This window comes from Ursus americanus, chromosome 11 (assembly GCF_024610735.1).
Source record: "Ursus americanus isolate L20-20 chromosome 11, mUrsAme1.1.p, whole genome shotgun sequence".
In the NCBI taxonomy this organism is placed as follows: domain Eukaryota; kingdom Metazoa; phylum Chordata; class Mammalia; order Carnivora; family Ursidae; genus Ursus; species Ursus americanus.
In genome coordinates this window covers 60,597,977-60,617,185 of record NC_142137.1, presented here as the reverse complement: position 1 = coordinate 60,617,185, position 19,209 = coordinate 60,597,977, and the positions used below count along the sequence as shown (strand labels likewise).

Below are 19,209 nucleotides of genomic sequence, written 5' to 3'. Positions count from 1 at the left end.
CAATACTAAGGGCTTTTCCTAGGTTGTGGGACTCACAAGAGGAATGAAAGAAGCGGGAGAGATTTTTCTTGAGGAAGCTGGGTTAAAAAAAAAAAAAGAAAGAAAAAGAAAAAAAGAAAAAGGGTGCTAGGAGGGATAAAGAGGCCAGTAGGATGCTGGGTGAGAACTGATCTGAGCTAAGAGTGTGCCAGTGCGTGCACTGCCCCGGGATGGGAAGGGAGATTGATGGGTGAAAGACGAGGTCTGGAATTCCCAACCTAACACCTCCGTACCCCATCAGTCCCAAACCACTTGACTGCTCTCAGGAGAAAAGGGATAAGTCTTTTGTGGGCTGGAGTAGAAAAGAAGGGAGACACCATCAGTGCTGTGTATGGAAAACAGTTCTGTTTAGGAAAAAGGAACCAAGCCCTGATTTGTAGTATCAATCGATTGCGGTTGTGTAAATACTCCCACCGTGGGCGATTTCCAGCCAGAAATAGTTTAATAACTGGCTCACAAAATTCCTGAATATTTAACAATCCGCTTCCACAAGCTGGGGCGAGCCAGCTCCAACACGCCACTCAGTGGTGCAACTAACCCTTTGTATGTTCAGATGGTTACGGGTCAGAGCCACCTGCTCGAGCATACGCTGTTCTGTTCTGTGATTATGACATTTTATTAAAAAGTGGCGGGATACCCATGAAGTTCAGTAAAAAAGTAAATCCCAAAAGCACATCCTGGCCTAAAAGCCAGCAGAAATCAGAGGGCAGAGGCTATCTGATTAGTCTCAGTTTAAATTCAAGAACGATCACATAGCTGAGTTCTCAGGGCTGTTAAATGTTCTGATGACTCTTTTCTGTCTACCAGCTTTTAAAATGTAAGAGAAAAAAATCACCAGTGACTTTTCTGGAACAATTTTTAAAACTTAAAAACCAGGGCCTCTTCTCAGTGAAAGTTTAATGCATTTCCAGAGTGGATGAGACATGGAAGTACCCATTGCTCTCTTACTGTTCATGTTCACCTAATCACAGTATGGGGAGCAGCACTTCTCCGACTCCAAGGGCCAGATGACATGGAAAGTTTCTTGAGTGGAGTGGAGTGCTGGACCAAATACCCATGGGAAGAGCAGCCTGCACACCCAAGAGGACAAGAGAGGACCAGGCCACCGTCCGCCAGCATCCCTGCCGGGCTCCTGCTTACACGGTCACCATGATCTGATCCAGAGGTTTCCGTGTTAGATCGGGCACCGTGGCCTCTTCGCTGGGGTACCCCACGGGGAGCAGCATCAGCAGCTTTTCATTTGCAGGGCGGCCCAGGAGCACCCTCAGACGGGGGCCACAGTTGAGTGGAGTGGTAGTGACAGTCACCAGTCCCGCATTCTACAACAGGAGGGGAGAGAATACATTGGCAAGTCAGTGGGCGAAATCACGGCTTTGCCTGTAGCCTGGGGACTGTCCCAGGCTTGTCCCATCCTTTCCTTGAAGCTGGGTAGCAAAGAGGCTGCCAGCCTGGGCAACTGTATCTTGAACCTGACTTGCTCTCCTCAATCTCCTAGTCCCTACATTCTTTTGACCAAACGGGGAGAGGCTTCTTGAAGAAGAAAGTACTAGTCTTATTTTTCACTGATGGTTAAGAAATAGGAATGGTTATTTCATGGGAAGAAATGTGGGGAAACCAGAAATACACCAAAGGAACAGCCCAAAACAAGGGAGTTCCTATGCTTCTATAATCAACAATGCAGGCGAAGCATCATCCCCAGCGGAAAATACCTATGTCCAATCACAGAAGACCCAGTGGCCCAGGGATCCATTCGAGGTGGAGGAATTACTCCATCAACTTCTCCCCAAGCCCCTCCAGGTAATAAACACCTAATAAAAATCATGTGCAGCTTCAAGATGCCTCCCCTGCCGACTATCTCCATCCCCCCCTACTTTCCCAACTGCGTGTTCATTGCTAAGCCTGAGCCAGACAGAAGTTCTGGAACTGACTTTGAGAGTCCTGCAGGAGAGGCTCTTTGGTCCGGTCACTATGTGATCTGTGCAGATGGGGGTTTCAGGAAGATTCCTCTTCCTCGCTCACAAATAGGACCTACACTCAGAATTATGCCTGAGGCGACGCTAGAGGGCAGCAAACTCAACACTAACGTGACAAAGCTGCTGACTCAGAGCTTGGGAAAACTTCTAACTCTGCACACCTTCCAGCCCTGAGATGAGTGTACGGTGGGGCCGTATGGTCCGACCTTGCACATCACTTCCTCTATTGAACCACTCACAGAATCAGGAAGGAAATAAGATGTCACCTCCTCGAGGCCGACTTTTCAAGTAATCTAAAAGCAAATCGGTCTTTTGTGTAACAATGACTGTATTTTGCAAGGTGTTTTCGGCATACGCATTTTTCTTGAAGAAGCATATAGGTTTTTGGAATTGATTGTCCCTTGAAAGTATGATCACTCGCTCTTATAATCTTGTTTGCTTCATTTGTTTTATTTGTTTCCTGTCTCTCTCCACCCCTGGACCGCAGTCCCCACCAGAACGTGCACACAGTTCACAAGGCAGCTATCCCTGGCACCCCCGGGGCCTGTCACATCAAAGGAGCTCACAAACTCTGTGTTGAGTGAATGAACTGAATCACGGAAAAGGTGTACCTCAATCCTGCTCTATTTCATGCTTACCATTGCTCTAGTTACTGCATAGATGGAATTTTTTAAAGCACATAGACATCCTTCTCATGCAATATCATGTCAACTCGACTTTCCAGGAAGAGCTCTACGATAGAGTCCTCCTTATAGCTTTGCAATCGTTCCACCGGCTCAGACAACAGTGAGCACAGCTAGGCAGTGTGTCCGCCGAAATCCTTGAAGCTTCCTATCATTGCAGATGAAGGCAAACACAGTGACCATTTTTCTGAGCCTGAGTGATGTTATAAGTGAATTTCTGGAAGAATTCCAGCTTGTTGCACCATTAGACTCACCTATCCAGGTTTCCAGGGTGACTTTTCAGATCAGGCCCCCTTACGTAGGAATTCAACTTTAAAGAAACAGCTTCACATCTCTCTAAACTAGAAGCTGAAATGTGTCAATGAGGCTACTGTTTGGCCATCGAGTACTGCGTCTGTCTTCGGGGCAGGGTGGGAAGGACACATACCTGCAGAGCAGCGAGGAGGATGCCGCAAGAAATGGAAACACTGATCTCATTGTAGTAGTGGACCTTCCTTTTGCCATTTGCAGCAAAACCATGTACTTGTTTGAAAATCAGAATCAGAACGGGAGCTGTGTCCAAGTACTCCTTAATCCAATTGGTTCTGAAGGGAAAAAAAGATAATCCAGAGACTATTTGCGCTCAATGAATTTTTTTTTCTTTTTCACAATCTTGGCTTATTTACATCTAAAATAAAAGCATTTTCTTGGGGCGCCTGGGTGGCTCATTCAGTTGAGCCTCAACCTTGGTTTCAGCTCAGGTCATGATCTCGGTCGGGGTCCTGAGCTCTGTGCTCAGGGGGGAGTCTGCTTGAGGATTTCTCTCCCTTTCCCTCTGCTCCCCCCCACTCTCTCTCAAATAAATAAATCTTTACAAAAAATAAAATCAAAGCATTTTCTTATCTTTTATATTTCAATTGAGAAAGAGCAGAATGTTTGTTTGTCGTATTCATATTTTTCTGTCTAGGGTCATTCAAACCAATAAACACGTGTTAATAAAGGTATAGTATGGTAAGGCACATGAAATGCTGAAAGATACAAAGATGGACCCCAAAACCCAGAGGGCAATATGTAAAATTTGGCAAACTGAAACCTGGTAAGTGGAATGAAAGAAATGTAAGTCAAGGGCATTAGGAGTCCTCCAAATGAAGTGTTGATATTTTTGAATAAGCAGATTAGAAGAACTCATCCAAAGTCCCCTTGAGATGGGGCACTGAAGACCGGCTGGAAAGGGGGCACTGGGGAGGGCATCCTAGTGCGTCGATGAGTAAAGGCAGAGTCGGGACGGAGGATGTTTGGCAGGCCAGGGAGTTTTCAGAAGCCTGGTAGGCTAGAGGATGGGGTACATGGTGAAGCATGCGTGGGCTGCCAGGTTACATGCTTCGTTTCGTAGGTAATGGAAAGTGACCACAAGCTTCTGAGCAGACGCATCGTGTGATCAGGTCTATTCCTGAAAGAGGCAGATTGGTGTGGGCGAGGGACCAGGAGAATTTGGGGAGGCATAGAGGCTGGAGCTGATAGGTCTGGTACAGGAGCAAAAGAAAAGACAAAGCTGATGATGAGGTTTAACCAAAACCACAGGTGCAGAGGGTGTAATGTCAGCCCAGGTGTGGAGAAAAGGAAGGGAACTTTGTGGGAGTGGGAGATAATTCATGCGAGGTATAAATATTAAGTTTCAATTTCTGCTTTCCAGCTAAGGAGCATATCTTTCTCTATTCCATTAGCTTATCCCATACATTTGGCAAAAGTTTTATTCCAGCACAGATACTCAAAGTAGTACTCATGAAATGCTATATATTAGAGTTTCTTTTTTTAGGATACAGATACATTAGGTCATTAATTAACAAGAGATGATTTCATTTTAAGCCTAGTTATACTTCACTGTCTTAAAACATACTAAACTCACTTGTGCAGTTTTCTATGGTCCCTCTAACACTCTTAACTTGTACAGGTTACATTTCCAAGGCTACTCTACCATGCTTCAATCGGCCCGGTCACATTGGGCTATTATCAATCCTTTTCTCCTTACAAACAGAGAGAGTGTTCTTGTTTACAAAGAGGATAAACTCTGGAGCTGCTGGGTTTTGCCACGCTGGGCAATCTCCTGAATTCCCATAGCTCGGTTCCTGCACATGTAAAGGGCACTATTATACCCTCACCTAATACAGCTATTGTGAGGGGGAGACTAGTCAAACAGATAAAGTGCCTAGAAAAGAACCTAACCTTGCCCACACCGCTGTGTGCGTGTTAGTATTATTACTACTACTATTATTTTACAATGGATAATTCAAAAAAATGTTTAATGCAAGATGAAGATTAAGCAGTTTACCTTGGTTCAAAGGCAGATTAGTAATTTTTAATGATTTTTGTACTTTTTTTTTTGCCTGGACGTACATTAGTATCAAATATTTCTGGTTTGTTCAATTTTACAACAATTTATTATGACATCACATTAAAGCTAATAAAAACACAGAAACAAGACCTATTAAGAGAAGGACAAGTAGCACCTTCTGCCTGGGGTGGGGAGCTTAAACCCACAAACAGAAAAATATAAGGTTCGACAGGTAGGTTGGACCCAGGTTGTGTATTGAGTCTTTAATGACAGCTATTGGTTTCAAAATTGACTCAAACAGGATGTCAAGACATTTGCTCATCTGTGATTCAATTCGACAAACAGTTATTCAATTACCTACTATGCAGCACACTATGCTAGATGGTATAAGACATTTTAAATCTGGACCCCTAGAGTTTTTACGTATATATGTGTGCATACACATTGCCAGCAGAGAAAGTCTATAAGCTTTCTAAAATATGGCCTATAACATGAGAAGAAAAGTAAACCAATAATTAAAAGCTATGTGATAAAATGGCCATTTTAGACGCACAGAAGGTGTATATTTGGTGCTTGGAGCCCAGAGATGAGAGAGTGACTAATTCCGCCTTCGTTGGGAAGAGTGCCAGGGCCTACCAGCATTTTGTAGGCATGGTGCACAGCTAGAGCAGGACATCTGAGGGTAGGAACTCAACTTAAATTTCACCCATCCCAATTTTCCTCATGAATATGCAATAAGATTTTTATATTTATTATTAATATCCTGCACTAGTTTCAGAGCATGGTAATAAGTTACAGCTCCATAAGGCATCCATTTAATTGGGTTTAAATATCTGAGGAAAAATATGTCCTCTGGGGCCCGATAAATGAAACAGGAGCAGAGCCAAGAGGCCCTCTTCCCATCACCCAGTCCCTCCTCCCTAGGGCCTCAATCTCATTGCCCTTTCTTGTCTTACTGGCTTGGGTCACTCTGGGGTGTTGAACAACACCGCAGGACTGGCCACGAAAGGCCCACAGCTGCGAGCCAGAGGTATGAATGCCTCTGTATTCCAAGTGCCAGGGACTAGAGCAATCTTCCTTCCTCAGAAATAAGAGCCAACATCTCTGCCCACTGTCCCTCCTCACACTCAGCCTTGGAGCACACCGGAGGGGAAAGGAAATGGCCGTTGCGGGGAGGGCAGTGTTTATAAAGAGGACTCGGTGAGTGACAAGGCTGAGTCTAAACAATGAAAGTGAGTCTTTTAATGACAAAAGTGACTGAGAAGTGATGGAATGCATGTGAGGTATTATGAAGGGTGACTGGCCCTCAGTGGGGAGAGAGGACTCCACAAGTCACTCTTAGGGGTCGCTCCTAGAGGAACTGACAACTCACAGGCACTACCGTACTGCAAGCAGGCAGTGCATTAAATCTAGTTACAGTGAGTTTCACCACACTTCCTTCCGGGAGACAAGGAAGCCCACACAGTTACTAATGCCTAATAGATAGGACACTTGTACTGAATATCTACTCTTACTAACCATGTACTAACACTAGACCCTGCTTACTGAGGTCACTTGGAAGACAGTATCACGTGAGCAAATGTAATTTACTTCAGTCAGGGTCCTGAGAAATGTTGTACAGCCTTACATTCCAGATGGGAGGAAAGTGAAGTAAGTCCTCAACTTTTTATTTACTGTTACTTGGGTCAAAGCCTATTTATTTACCAAAGACACGTATGGCACTTCCTAGGTGCCATTACCCTTACGCATGTGGGCAAACACACTTACACATTTCGTTTTCATAATGAAGAAAATCCTAGACATTCCCGTTTTACAGATGAGAAAACCAAGCACAGAGAGGTTAATAATTCCATCAACTTCTGTACCTCAGCTTCTTCAGGTCTGTAACCCATTGGCGCCCCATCCTTTTCAAGTAGTTTATTTCCTCCTCCTCCTCAATGATCTCCCGAATCTTGTGTTTCACGTCCAGGTCCTTCACAACCACAAAGGTCCAGGGCTCCGTGTGGGCCCCACTTGGGGCGGTTCCTATCATCCATTAAATTACAATCAGAAATTAAAACACAGGAAAATGTGAGAATGTTCACATGGCTCACATGCTCGGTCGGTTAAGCGTCTGCCTTCAGCTCAGGTCATGATCCCAGGGTCCTGGGGTCAAGCCCCACTTCCGGTTCCCTGCTTGGTGGGGAGTCTGCTTCTCCCTCTGCCCCTACCTTCCCCTCCCCAGCTTGTGCTCTCTCTCTTACTCGCTCTCTCTCGAATAAATAAAATCTTTAAAAAAAAGAATAAATATAATAACTCATACTTGCTCAAAATGAAGTTAGATCACCTGGTGACCGAAGTGCTTGGCCGCAAAGGCTGGGTGCTGCTGCCACTCCGTTTCATTCTGCATCACTTTAGGGGCTACCAAGCAGCTAACTGAGGTCAAGACCAGTGGTTCTAGGGCTATAGGAATTTATCATCACTTCTCTAATTATGTGAGGGAAAACGTTCCTAAGTAACTATACCATGACCACTAAGGGAACCCAGGAGGGAAGTTCTGACAGCCCAAATTTTCCAAAACGTTGTTTGTTTTGATATTCTTGAAACAGGATAAAGTCATGAAGCTTACTGAAAATGATAAACATTTAAATGGTAAAATGGCTTTTAAACACTTATGAAATGGGGCACCTGGGTGGCTCAGTTGGTTAAGCATCTGACTCTTCATTTCGGCTCAGGTCATGAGCTCAGGGTCATGAGATCGAGTCCCACATCCAGCTCCATGCTAAGCTTGAGGTTCTCTCTCTCCCTCTGCTCCTCTCCCCATTCACTCGCTCTCAAAACAAAAACAAAACTCACCCTAAATAAATAAATAAGTAAGTAAATAAATAAATAAATTACTCTTAAATTTTTGGGTACCTGTCTCAGGACTCTGAGTGTGGCACTGTGGGGTTTGTGGTCCTTCTGGGGACACATGAGATCTCCTGGCCCTGGGTGCTCAGTACACGTAAGTCTGTCTTCAGCTCTCATGGGCTATGGAAACCCTCAGCCCACACTTGGGTCAGTCCCAGTGTCCTGGGACAAAGCTTCCTCGTGTATCTCAGTGTCCAAGGAGCTTGAATTCTCTTTCAGATTCCAATCGGGGCCAGCTTCTGATGTGAGTCACCCTGCTGTCCTCGAGATGGCCTGCTGTGCCCAGTGAGAGACCACAGTGACCCATAGGTAGGATATTTCAGAAGGAACTATTCCTTTTTCCCTAGTGAGTAATTTGATGGCATAATCTCTACACCAGGGGGGTTAAAACTGCCTGCTTGATGGGGCTATTGTTGGCCTCCCACCTCCCTGTGGTCGAGAGGGCGTGACTGGATTGCGAAATGCAAGTCAAAAGCTAAACACAAAGCCCACATTTCTGAGCAGATTCCAGTTCCCTTTGTACCCATGTTGTTTGTCACATACGAAATAAATTGTTCCCTGTTTTCGATTATGCCAAATTTATCTGCACATCGCACGTATACACACACATATAGAGATACAGGTATATACACGGAAGGAACTTAGGGACTGCTATTGTTAAATAAAAAACTAGCCAGTGCATTCGTACTCTTAACTGAAATGAAATGCTTTATTCTTGCTTCCTTTCTACTTGAGCAATGGATTCACAATTGCCATGTAATACTTTCTGCAAATGAACTTAAATGTGATTTAGATAGGAATAACGCTCCAGTACTCCAATAATACTCAAATAGGGGGAGCTCTCTTACAGCTCCTCCCCGTTTTTCTGCCGTTATTTTATTTTCCTCTGTGGAGATATTAACCTAGGTTGCAAATGGGTTTGCCTTGCTGTGGTTTACTTTGCAAATTCATATAGGTAAATGTTGCTAGTTCATTAGAGGATGGTAGTAGAGCATTATGGTGTGTGATCTAAACAATGTGGTTCCAAAAAGAGAAACACATAAACATGAGTGTGTGTGTGTGTGTGTGTGTGTGTGTGTGTGTGTGTGTGTGTTTCAAGAGGAGGGGAAAGTAAGGGGATGTTTCTCTTCCAGGGTATAATAGTGTGTTCAGAAATTTTAATTTTTAATAAAAGATCATAAGATTCCGTAATTTCACAAGTTTTAAACTGTTGTAACATCTGCTCGCAGGAAGTTTGTACCAGTCAATAGTTCGTAGACAGTGGAAATCATTATGTTTCTGGCAGCCAGTCAACACCTGGCTTGAGAGAGGAATGTTCACTCTGGGCTTTATTCACTGTGTTTGAGCTTTACTGCTCCAGGAGGGTCACTTGCCCCTGACATTCTCAAAGACACAATGTGCCATTACAGACCTGCCGCTTTGATGACATTATCAATGACTTCCATGGGGACTTGCTCATTACTTATGAATCTGACAGACCGTCTTTTATTGAGAAGTTCATAAAATTCCTGGGATCTCTTAACCATTTCCTTTTCAGGATACCGAGTGTGGGAGAATGGAATATGTTCGACACTTTCCTCTGAGTCTTGCCAGTCGTCAGCATCTGCAAATAAGAACAAGAAAGGCAGAGAGTTTTTTTTTTAAGATTTTATTTATTTATCTGACAGAGAGAGAGACAGCCAGCGAGAGAAGGAACACAGGCAGGGGGAGTGGGAGAGGAAGAAGCAGGCTCTCAGCAGAAGAGCCTGATGTGGGGCTCGATCCCAGGACTCTGGGATCACGCCCTGAGCCGAAGGCAGACGCTTAACGACTGAGCCACCCAGGCGCCCCAAGAAAGGCAGAGAATTAAACGATCTCTCTTGGTCATGAAGGGGAGCAGAATATGTCACCCCAGGGGCGCCTGGGTGGCACAGCGGTTAAGCGTCTGCCTTCGGCTCAGGGCGTGATCCTGGCGTTATGGGTTCAAGCCCCACATCAGGCTCTTCCGCTATGAGTCTGCTTCTTCCTCTCCCACTCCCCCTGCTTGTGTTCCCTCTCTCGCTGGCTGTCTCTCTCTCTGTCAAATAAATAAATAAAACCTTTAAAAAAAAAAAAAAGAATATGTCACCCCAAAATATGCCTTTTTGGTATAAGGATTACATTGAGCTGATAATTTTTTAAGGAACTACAGACACAAGAGAAGTTCTGAAAACCAGAGTAAAAGTTACCTTTTTATAAGGAACATTTACTTTTATAAAGGATATCTCCATTCATGAGTCTTCTCTGTACCAAGAAGAAAAGGATGATTCTCACAAAAAATTCCTATCGATGGAGAAAAAATCTGCACAACAACCTTACCCTTGTTTAAAATACTGTGCTCTTCTTGATAACCTCCTGTTACTGGATCCCCTTCCCCAACATCTTTCTTTTGTTTTTTATTCGAAGATGGTATTTAAGGTGGTGGTTTGGGCCATTTCAAGGACTTACTCGATTTTCCTGGATCTGTCCCATGTATACAAGAGGTATACATATTGTTAAGCTCCTCTTTGTTTTTCTCTTCTTAATCTGTCTCTTATTATTGGGGGGGGGGGGTGTCTCAGCCAAGAACCTAGAAGGGTAGAGGGAAAATTATTTTTCCTCCTCTATAGCCATAAGGTGGACAATAGGGAGAAGGAAATAAAGTTCTCAAAAATGTCTGCAAAATCATCATTTCATAAGCATCAAGAAAAAAAATGAAAAGAATGGGTCCACAGAAATCCGAACTCTGATCTTGACTATTGGCTGTCCAGATTTCACACTGGTTATAAACCAAGAAAAAGAAAATTTTACCTACACAAAGATGAAGAATGAAAATTTCTATTAATGGTGAACTAGTATATTTGAAACAATATCCCGCTAGCTGAAAACCCCTAAGATCATGAAATAAAGCATCTTTAAAGTCTTTTTAAAAAAATCAATGAATTGCTGACAACATAGTAAGAAATTCCTAGGCCAAAACTGAAGGGAAATATGAGCCTACAGAGGCAAGTTAGCACAGAAGCCACATTTCCTCTGAGAGTACTTGCCAATCTCTCTATATTTGAATTTTTATTTTTATAATTTCAGGGATTGTGGGGAATAGGAATCAAAGCCCAGACTCATACACGATGGGAAAGCTAATAAGCTGGGACCCCAAGATTACATCCTTAAAGAAAGCATGAATCATAAATATATCAGGCCCCAAGGGGTTATACCATTTGGTGTGTCCTGCCTCAGACTTGAACTTGGAATTAAGTGGCCCTGCCTGAAAATACCTCCATTGCCTAAGAGAAGCAGGTGCCAATATACAAGTAATTTTAACTACAATTACTAGCAACCCACCAAATACAATCAAGCATAAAAAGAACACATTTTGAGCAAGAAACAACAGAACTAATATTTTAAAATGTCTTAAAATATTGGAATTATCAGACTCAAAAGATAAAACAACTATGATTACTAGGTTTAGAGGGAAAAAACCACAAATCTGTAGGGTACAGGAAAAGATAAAAGGTGACATAGAAAATATGAAAAAATAAAATTCCAGAACTGAAAAATAAAGTAATAGAATTAAGAACTTAATGGATGGATTTAAAACAGGATATACATACCTAAAGAAAAAAATATAGTGAACTGGAAGATAACTCAGAAGAAAATATCTGGACTAGAGCAAGGAGAAACCAACAGATAGAAAACATAAAACAAAGAGTGAGGAAAAACAAAGCAGGGCGAGGTGTATATTGGAAAGAGACAAACGCGAAAGAGGAAGAACCATCGAGAAACCACTGCAATAGCCAGGGTGGGATAATGTTGGCCCAGACTAGATGTGCCACAAAAGAATGACAAATTTTTAGAGCACCTTGGAGATACAAATGATGAGACCTGTCAAAGTGTGTGCCTGGGAGTGGTGAGAGAGAGGGACTAAGGATGAGACCCAGGCGTTGGGGCTTTAGCACCTGGGGAGACAGTGGGACCATCTACTGAAATAGAGGATGAGCACTGAACCATCTGGGGGAAGTAGAGGTAGGAGTCACCAGTCCATCACATTTGAGAGGCCTATGAGTTGTTCAAGCAGCGATATCTAGTGTGAAAGTAAAAGTCTGAGTCCAGAAGGTGGGATGTCACTTTGGGTACCCTCACATAAAGATGAGAATGACAACAGGAACAGAAGGAAGAGAGCAAGAGGATCCAGTGCCCGGCCCTGAGGGCCTGGAACATTCCAGGCGGAATTCAGGTAGAGGATTAACTTTCTCCTGCACTTGCATGCATATACTTCACTCCTAGGTCTCTGAGGACCAACCGAGGACGACGGAGGCAAGAGGGAATGACTTCGAAGACACCGAAAACCTCAAAGACAATACCATATCATCAAGTACCTTGGTTTGCTCATCGTTGTTAGTGAGAAAATACCTTATACATTTTACTAGCCAGGGCAGTTTGGGCCCAAACTGTACACATTTAATGAGAAGGCCCAGTTACTCAGTTAAAAGGAAGTGGGGAGTGGCAGCAAACACCTATCAGCTTCCTAGCGATCAATTCTGAACCAAACCCAGGTGTCAGCACTATCAACCCTGAACTGACCCAATGTGTCAGTAAAGACTTCCAACACCAGTGATAACTTCTGTATCATTTGTTATGAAGTCTGACAACCTCTGTCCTTAGTAAGCGGTAAATAAGCAAATGCATGAATTGCCTCATTAACTGTTTGAAAGGTAAGTTACCAACTCTTAATATCCATTCAGCATTTGTACAAACTAAAAGCAGCCTAGGTGCATGACCTGGCAGTTTCTGCAGCTTCTAAAGTCCAAGGTAAGCGTTCCCACTGTAGCAGAACGAAGCAGCTGCTGTCTGAACGTTATCAGAGGGCAGGGCAGACAAATGGCCTCATCAACGCTGGGGTGGATTGTCCTGAAAGGCTTGCTATTCCTGGAGCTTCCCCCAGAGCAGAAGGTCTGCATCTTGTCTGGGGAAAGGGGGGAAGGCAGAGCCAGGCTTGGGGAGAAAGCACTCAGGGAATGGCAGGGCAGTGAACCCATACCAAAGGTACTTTTCTCCTTCCCCTTGACCTCCCGACTGCTCTAAGAGGGAAGAGAACAAGCTCTGTAAACTAGCCGTTGTGCCTCGACACCAGACCAGCCAAACCACTCCGGGGGATTCACTCAAGCATATAACCCATGTATTTCGAAATAAACGCGTGCTATTGCGGTCTACTTTTTGCTACAAATCTGTGTTGCCACCCTTGGGGTTTGCTGTCGACACCAAGAACAACTCACCTTTATCATTGCTTTAATGCCAGGGGACCCTAAACTGTACATAATTAGGTTTAACAGCCAGAACGTTCTGGGCCACGTGTATCCTCTAATGTTTAACACAAAGGTGGGTTATTGTTTTTTGGGTTTTTTTGGCTGGATCTCCACATAAGTTGCTTTTGTGTTTTTGCAGTTCTACTTCAAAATCTTTGCAAATGAGCCAAATTTTCTAGCTATGAAGCTAAAAGGCCAGTCTGTGTCATGTCATCCTTATTCCCTCCTCAGAATTTTGGGGAACGTTAAGGAGTAATATTAATAAGGCTGAGGGTGACACAGCTCTTGCAGGAGACAGATTCTGAAGGTGGGGACAGAGCAAGGTCAGGGCTCAACTCCTGCCCTGAGAACACCTCCTTCCCAACTGCCTAAGCCCTCACTCTCTCTCCACATGGGCCTGTCAGTCATTTGACTCTCTGCAGTATATTTCACTAGCAGCTCCTGAGGTGTGTGGGGTGTGGGGTGTTCAGATGGAAAGTTCTTGAATAGAGCAATGCTACTGTAGGGGCTCGGGGCAAGCTGCCCCAAAAGGTGCCACCATGGCATATTGATTATTTTGAATTGAAGCTACTTGGGAAATAGCTGGTATAAAAAGGACACTCTGACCCTCCTCTGTCCCCCTGAAAGCAGGAAATAAATCTCTCATGAAAGGTACTCTCCCTGTAGTAGAAAGTAGAGAGAGACCCTTATCACCAGAGACAGGGGCTTTAGGGCCAAGAGAACTGTACAAACAAATCTTGTTACTTTTTACTAATCTACTACCCCAACCCAAGTTCTGTTCAGACTTCCTTCCTAACTGAAGCTCTCAAGCATTTGTTTTCTTTGTCCTATCAATTCCTCACAAATTTATGGTCTCTGTCTAGAATGTATAAAATCTGCCTGCTTTGGTCTATTATTGGGTCTTTGTGCACATGTAATTAATTGTGTTTTTTTCTTCTATTAACCTATCTCTCGTCAATTTAATTCTTAGACCAGCTTGAAGAACCTTGAAGTGTAGAGAGAAATTTTTCTTCCCCTGTGCTATCCTGAATGAATTTGACAGAACTTATTTCTAAGCCCCATCATCTCTTGCGGTATCCAGAGTGCCTTCCCCTTCCCCTCCCCCAACCCTAAGTTGGTCCTTACTCTCCCCTAGGACCCACCCAGACTTGATCTCAAAGACAAGGTCTTCATTCAAGTTCTTTCCCTTTACTGATCTTCTCTCATCTGAGTTTATCCGTCCTTTGCCCTAAAATCTTAAGGCCTTATAAGAGTCTTGGTAAACCAACATTTAAAATTAACCATGTAAAAGTATGAATGGCTGTGGGTGGTGTGTGTGTCAAAGGATAATGAAATGAAAAGACAAAGCCAGATTTATTGCTTCCTGAGAAGCAAAGGAGAGTCTCTGTGAACATAGAAATGCTGCTGACCTTTCATAGTATTTTTGACAGTGGTGTGCTGCTAGTAAACCAGCTCTGGGAGGGGGTGGAGAGCGTGATTTACAGCGCTCGCCAAGTTCCACTGTGTAAATACTTTCAGCCAGACCTGACTTCGAGCTGATCATTCAAAATGACCCTCAAAATTCCTGAATATTGAACAATTGGTTCTTGCTTCTCCCATTAGCTAACGATAGCACACCACTTGGTAGGGGAGCTTCCAGTTCAGGGATTGGTGGACTCCCAGAAATGTAATAGGATTAGTATCATCTATAGGGACAGTGTTATTTGTTTGAAACTATTGTTGATTGGTTGGTACTGAAGTGAATTCATCCCTGATTGGCTGGCTTTCAGAAGCAAGGACCTGTCACTGATTGGTCTGCTGGCTAAGCTTTTACTGAGGTGAGTTGTCATTGATCTACTGAACAGATCTGAAACTGGTTCTGACACCTGCTTGTCACCTCAGGTACCTAAAAACCTTTCCTTTCCCAAGTCTGTGGGAACATTTTAATTCTCAGGGGTTACCCACATTAGATAATTTTAACATAAGCCTTTTTTTTTTAATGGCCAGCCACAAACCTTAAGGATGTTTATTAACTCTACATAGATACACACACACACACACACACACACACACACACACACACAGAGGGATGCATTAATTTGTGTGTGAAATTTATAAAAGCATATATATACACACACATACATATCTATGTACATATTTCTACCCTTACCACCGAGCATTTTTCTAACACATGGTTTTCCCTTGCTTCTGTTCCCCACTGCCTTTCCTGCTTTCCATTGGTATGATTGAGTTTTCTCCATTTTATCTTTTCTCACCTGGAAGTTACACAGTGTATTAGGTTGAACTATATGAAATTGCTAACACAAGCCTTTCGTGGTACAATTGGGGCCACCAAAATTTCAATTAGGACAATAGTTTTTGGGCGCTCAGTAAAGCTAAGTGAGGACAAATCCTACCAACATTAAAACAAACATATCCTGGTGGGATGTGTTCCCTGTATCTTTTTCTCTTATTTCCATTTCCATGAGCTTCCATGAATCAGGCCTGACTAGAATATGTTTGTGCAAGATTTTTGCCTCGTTTTAGGGAGACAATCTAAGGTTTCCTCTTTGTCATTTCTCCTCCTTAGACCACTGCTATAGTTAAACAGGAAACTGAAAAATTAACAGAACACGTGTTTGACCGTCCCCAAAGGAAGTCTGTGCCTGATGTCTAGTAAGCATGGCCACTCTGCACCCCTCCCCCATTCCCCAAGCCACCCACACACGTGCTGATTCTCTGGCCTACGAACCTGAAGTAGGAATCTTTGTAAGCCAAAGTTGGAGGAAGTTGGATTGGTACCCATTATTTTCCTTAACTCACACTAGAATGGCCTAAATACTTATTTTATTGATTTGTCTCTTAGAATTAACTTTCAACATGGTTTGAATCTGGTATCCATTTGCTGTCATCAAAAACATCTCCATGATTCTTCAGTAACAGAATCCTTTCTCTTATACCCCTTATGCCCGCGCTCAGTCCCCTCTAAACCTGCAGTACCAGCAGTAAATCCTCTCTTAGACCATGTCCACCCATCCAGGGGTTAGGAGCAGGGACTTGGGTGGCAGAGAAGCCCGGGTTTAAATGTTGTGAGACCTCGGCAGGTATCACTAAGTGAACAACAAAAACTCCAACGAGAGACGGAACTGTCACATTCAGAGCAGAGGAGGCCATGGCTGCTGAGGAGGCCACTAAATATTCAATTTATTCTTCTGTGTGGAGAACAGAGAATAAAGAGGCAGAGGATTTTGCCAAAATGAATAAGCAGGCAGAGAACAGAACCGGACAGGGCCACATAGCTTTGCTCTGTGTTCCCAACCTTCGGGCCCCGCCACTGGCCCCTAGTTCCCCACCTGCCTTACCAATCCTTCCTGTATCCCCCAAAATCTTCAGGTTCAGGGACTTTTCCTCAGTGCACACTACCTCTTATCTTTCGAAGCATTTTTAAGCCTGCTGGTCTTCTCCTGCCCCCTCTGTTCTAGGTTATTCTATTAGAAAGGCAGCCTAGCAACTTGCTGTGTGTCTGGACTCCAGAACAGACTGCCGGGTCCCAGCTCTACCACTACCTGCTTGGGAAGGTCACTTAGCGTAGTTGAGCCCCGGTCTCCTTATCTGTAATGTGGGATCATAATAGCGCCCACCTTGTTGTGTCAATGTGAAGACCGAATGGTTTACTATACATCAAATGTGACTGAGTGGACACAGCCCGTGTCTGTAAGAGCCTGTTGTCGTCATTATCTTGGAACTCCTTCCCCAGGTGGTCTTCTCTGTGGCCCCTTTCTCCACCCACAAGCCCTCTTCTCTGCAGGTGCCCCAGATCTATCCTCGGTCTTCTTGCCCCCAACTCCCCTTAGGAAATTCATCAGTTTTCCTAGTTTCAATATCACCCTGTGCTGGTGAGCGTCCAATCAGTATCTGTGGAGCCCTCACCTGGACCGCCTGTCCCTGTCCGCTTAGAAGTGTCACCTTCTCAAGTCCAACACGTCTCTGTGTACGGTCAACATCCTCTCTATGGATCCTCTCCCCTCCCCCACATATGATAGCGTCGTTCCGCCTCTCCCAGCCTCCACCTCTCACCCTCCCCTTCTCCCCATATCCAATGTGTTACCAAACCCTGTTGTTACCAAACACTGTTCTCCTTCAACTTTTCCCCGACTCACTCCTTCCTCTGCGTTCCCACTGCCACTGCCACCCAGGCCATCCTTACCAAGGCAGACCATCACACAGCTTCATAACGGATGTCCCTTCGTTCAAGAAAAGTGCTTCTCGACTGGGCAGAATTGCCATTTGAGTGGGATGTCCTTCAGCAAAAGAGTGAGAGGCAGGGCTGCTGAGAGGCTGCCTGGGCTTGAATCCCATGCGGTTCATTTAGCAGTGCTGGCTCCCAGCAGGAGAGCCAGTCGTATACCCCACCCCCCCATCCTGACATCAGGGCAGGTCGGAACAGGTGCGCACAGACGTACACACCAACACACCCACACACGTGTCCGAGGGCGGGTGCATCAGTAGTCCAGCCGAGAATCACGGATCCTCTTCCAAATTGAATCCATCCCACAAACCCACCTCAGACGAACCTCAAACGCAGATCACTCCAGCCTCCTCGAGAACCTCTCCCTTCCTGCTCCCTTACCGCCTCTTCATCCTTGGTCAGCCATGACTGCGCCCATGCTCACCACCCAATTCACTTTCCCCTTTCCCCCCCACACATGTGGTCCTCCCATCTTCTCAGCGTCTTTCCCAGGGGTTCCATCCCTGCTCTTACGCTCTTTCTGCTCCTTTTGCCTGAGATGCCTCCTAGCCATAGCTGTCCATGACCTATTAGTCAGCCAGGCATGCCTGTCCTTCCCTGTGGCCCCACCATGCCCTATGCCTCCTTGAAACCCCAGTTGATCAGTTTGGCCCTTCATTCCTTCCTAATTTTGCCTGTTTATTGCCTTGTCCACTAAATTAGACACCCAGCTTTGAGGACACAGCCAACTGGTCTCTAACCCACAGGACCTGGCCCAAGGAAGGGTAGAGAGCCCCTTGACCAATGTCACCTTTTACATTTCCAAGTCCTTGATTCAGACCTGACCACTTCCCCCTTGGCCACCAGCAGCCTGGGATGTCTCCTTCAGAAAGATCTTAACAGCCAGAACAGGACTGGGGCCACAGAAAATGTCAGCCCCTCAACAGTTCTTTGACTCTTTATCCAGAAAACAAGGGGGAGGGGGGTTTGGTGCCAGCAGGTGCCAAACTGACCACCCGAGAGAAATGATCTGTCTCGTTCACACAGTAATTTGCACAGGAGCGGCTGCTGCTGAAACTGGCCCGCATGAGTTTCCTCCTCTCCATAAGCCCTGCTATCAACTGGCGCTCACCGAAACAACACAGAAAGTGGAAGCCAAGCAGCTTTGCCAGCATCCTTACCTTCTTCCACTGGGTGGAGGTCAGAGCTGTCTTTTAGGTCCTCATCCACCCAAGGCTGAGCCTTGGTCCTGGCTCTAGTCTCCCCCTTCCTTCTCTCCATGTTTCCATCAGCATTTTTAAAGATCCAGGCAATCAAAACGCAGACAACTGCTACCAAGACTGGAGTCAGGGAGAACATTGTCCTAAGACTGGCCCCGAACGGTGCGCACTCTTCCCACACGGTATTTGAACAAACAGAGCCGGAATGAGGAATGCTGGGGGTGGGGTGAAGGAAGAGAGAGGTGTGCCGCCGTGGGAGGAACAGGGCGAACTCTCTGACTCTCGGAGGACTTGGCCAATGGGCAAAGATCACAGCGTGTGCACACAGGGTGTGTTGCGGGTTTGGTAATGCACAGCTGGGTCTATTCCTTAAAACTGTGCTCAATCAGTATATTCCTGGGCAATAATCACCAGGATCTGAGTAAACACTAGAATGTACCAGATCTTGCTAACCGTGGTCCAAGGGGTTTGCTTCCTCCTGTATAACTTTTCTGTGACAGCAATGTGTCTTCAACTTGCCTGAAGCTAGGAATCACCTGGGGAACTCGTTTTTAAAAGACATTTCCAGGCACCAACTCAGATCTAGT

General features: G+C 44.8%; 1 protein-coding gene across 2 annotated transcripts; it reads right to left on the bottom strand.

Annotated features, from left to right (window-relative positions):
- Positions 1-1,048: 1,048 nt before the first annotated feature.
- Positions 1,049-18,827, bottom strand: IYD (iodotyrosine deiodinase). 2 transcript variants are annotated; one of them, XM_045805346.2, is made up of 5 exons: positions 18,584-18,827; positions 9,307-9,498; positions 6,872-7,031; positions 3,123-3,279; positions 1,049-1,358 (listed from the first exon to the last, which is right to left on the bottom strand). In XM_045805346.2, the coding sequence occupies exons 1-5, from the start codon at positions 18,759-18,761 to the stop codon at positions 1,176-1,178; spliced, it is 870 nt and encodes a 289-aa protein (XP_045661302.1). In that variant the 5' UTR covers positions 18,762-18,827; the 3' UTR covers positions 1,049-1,175. The 2 variants fall into 2 exon arrangements, with proteins under 2 accessions (XP_045661302.1, XP_087721707.1); XM_087865581.1 differs by lacking the exon at positions 18,584-18,827 and adding an exon at positions 10,362-10,482.
- Between the last annotated feature and the right edge of the window lie 382 nt (positions 18,828-19,209).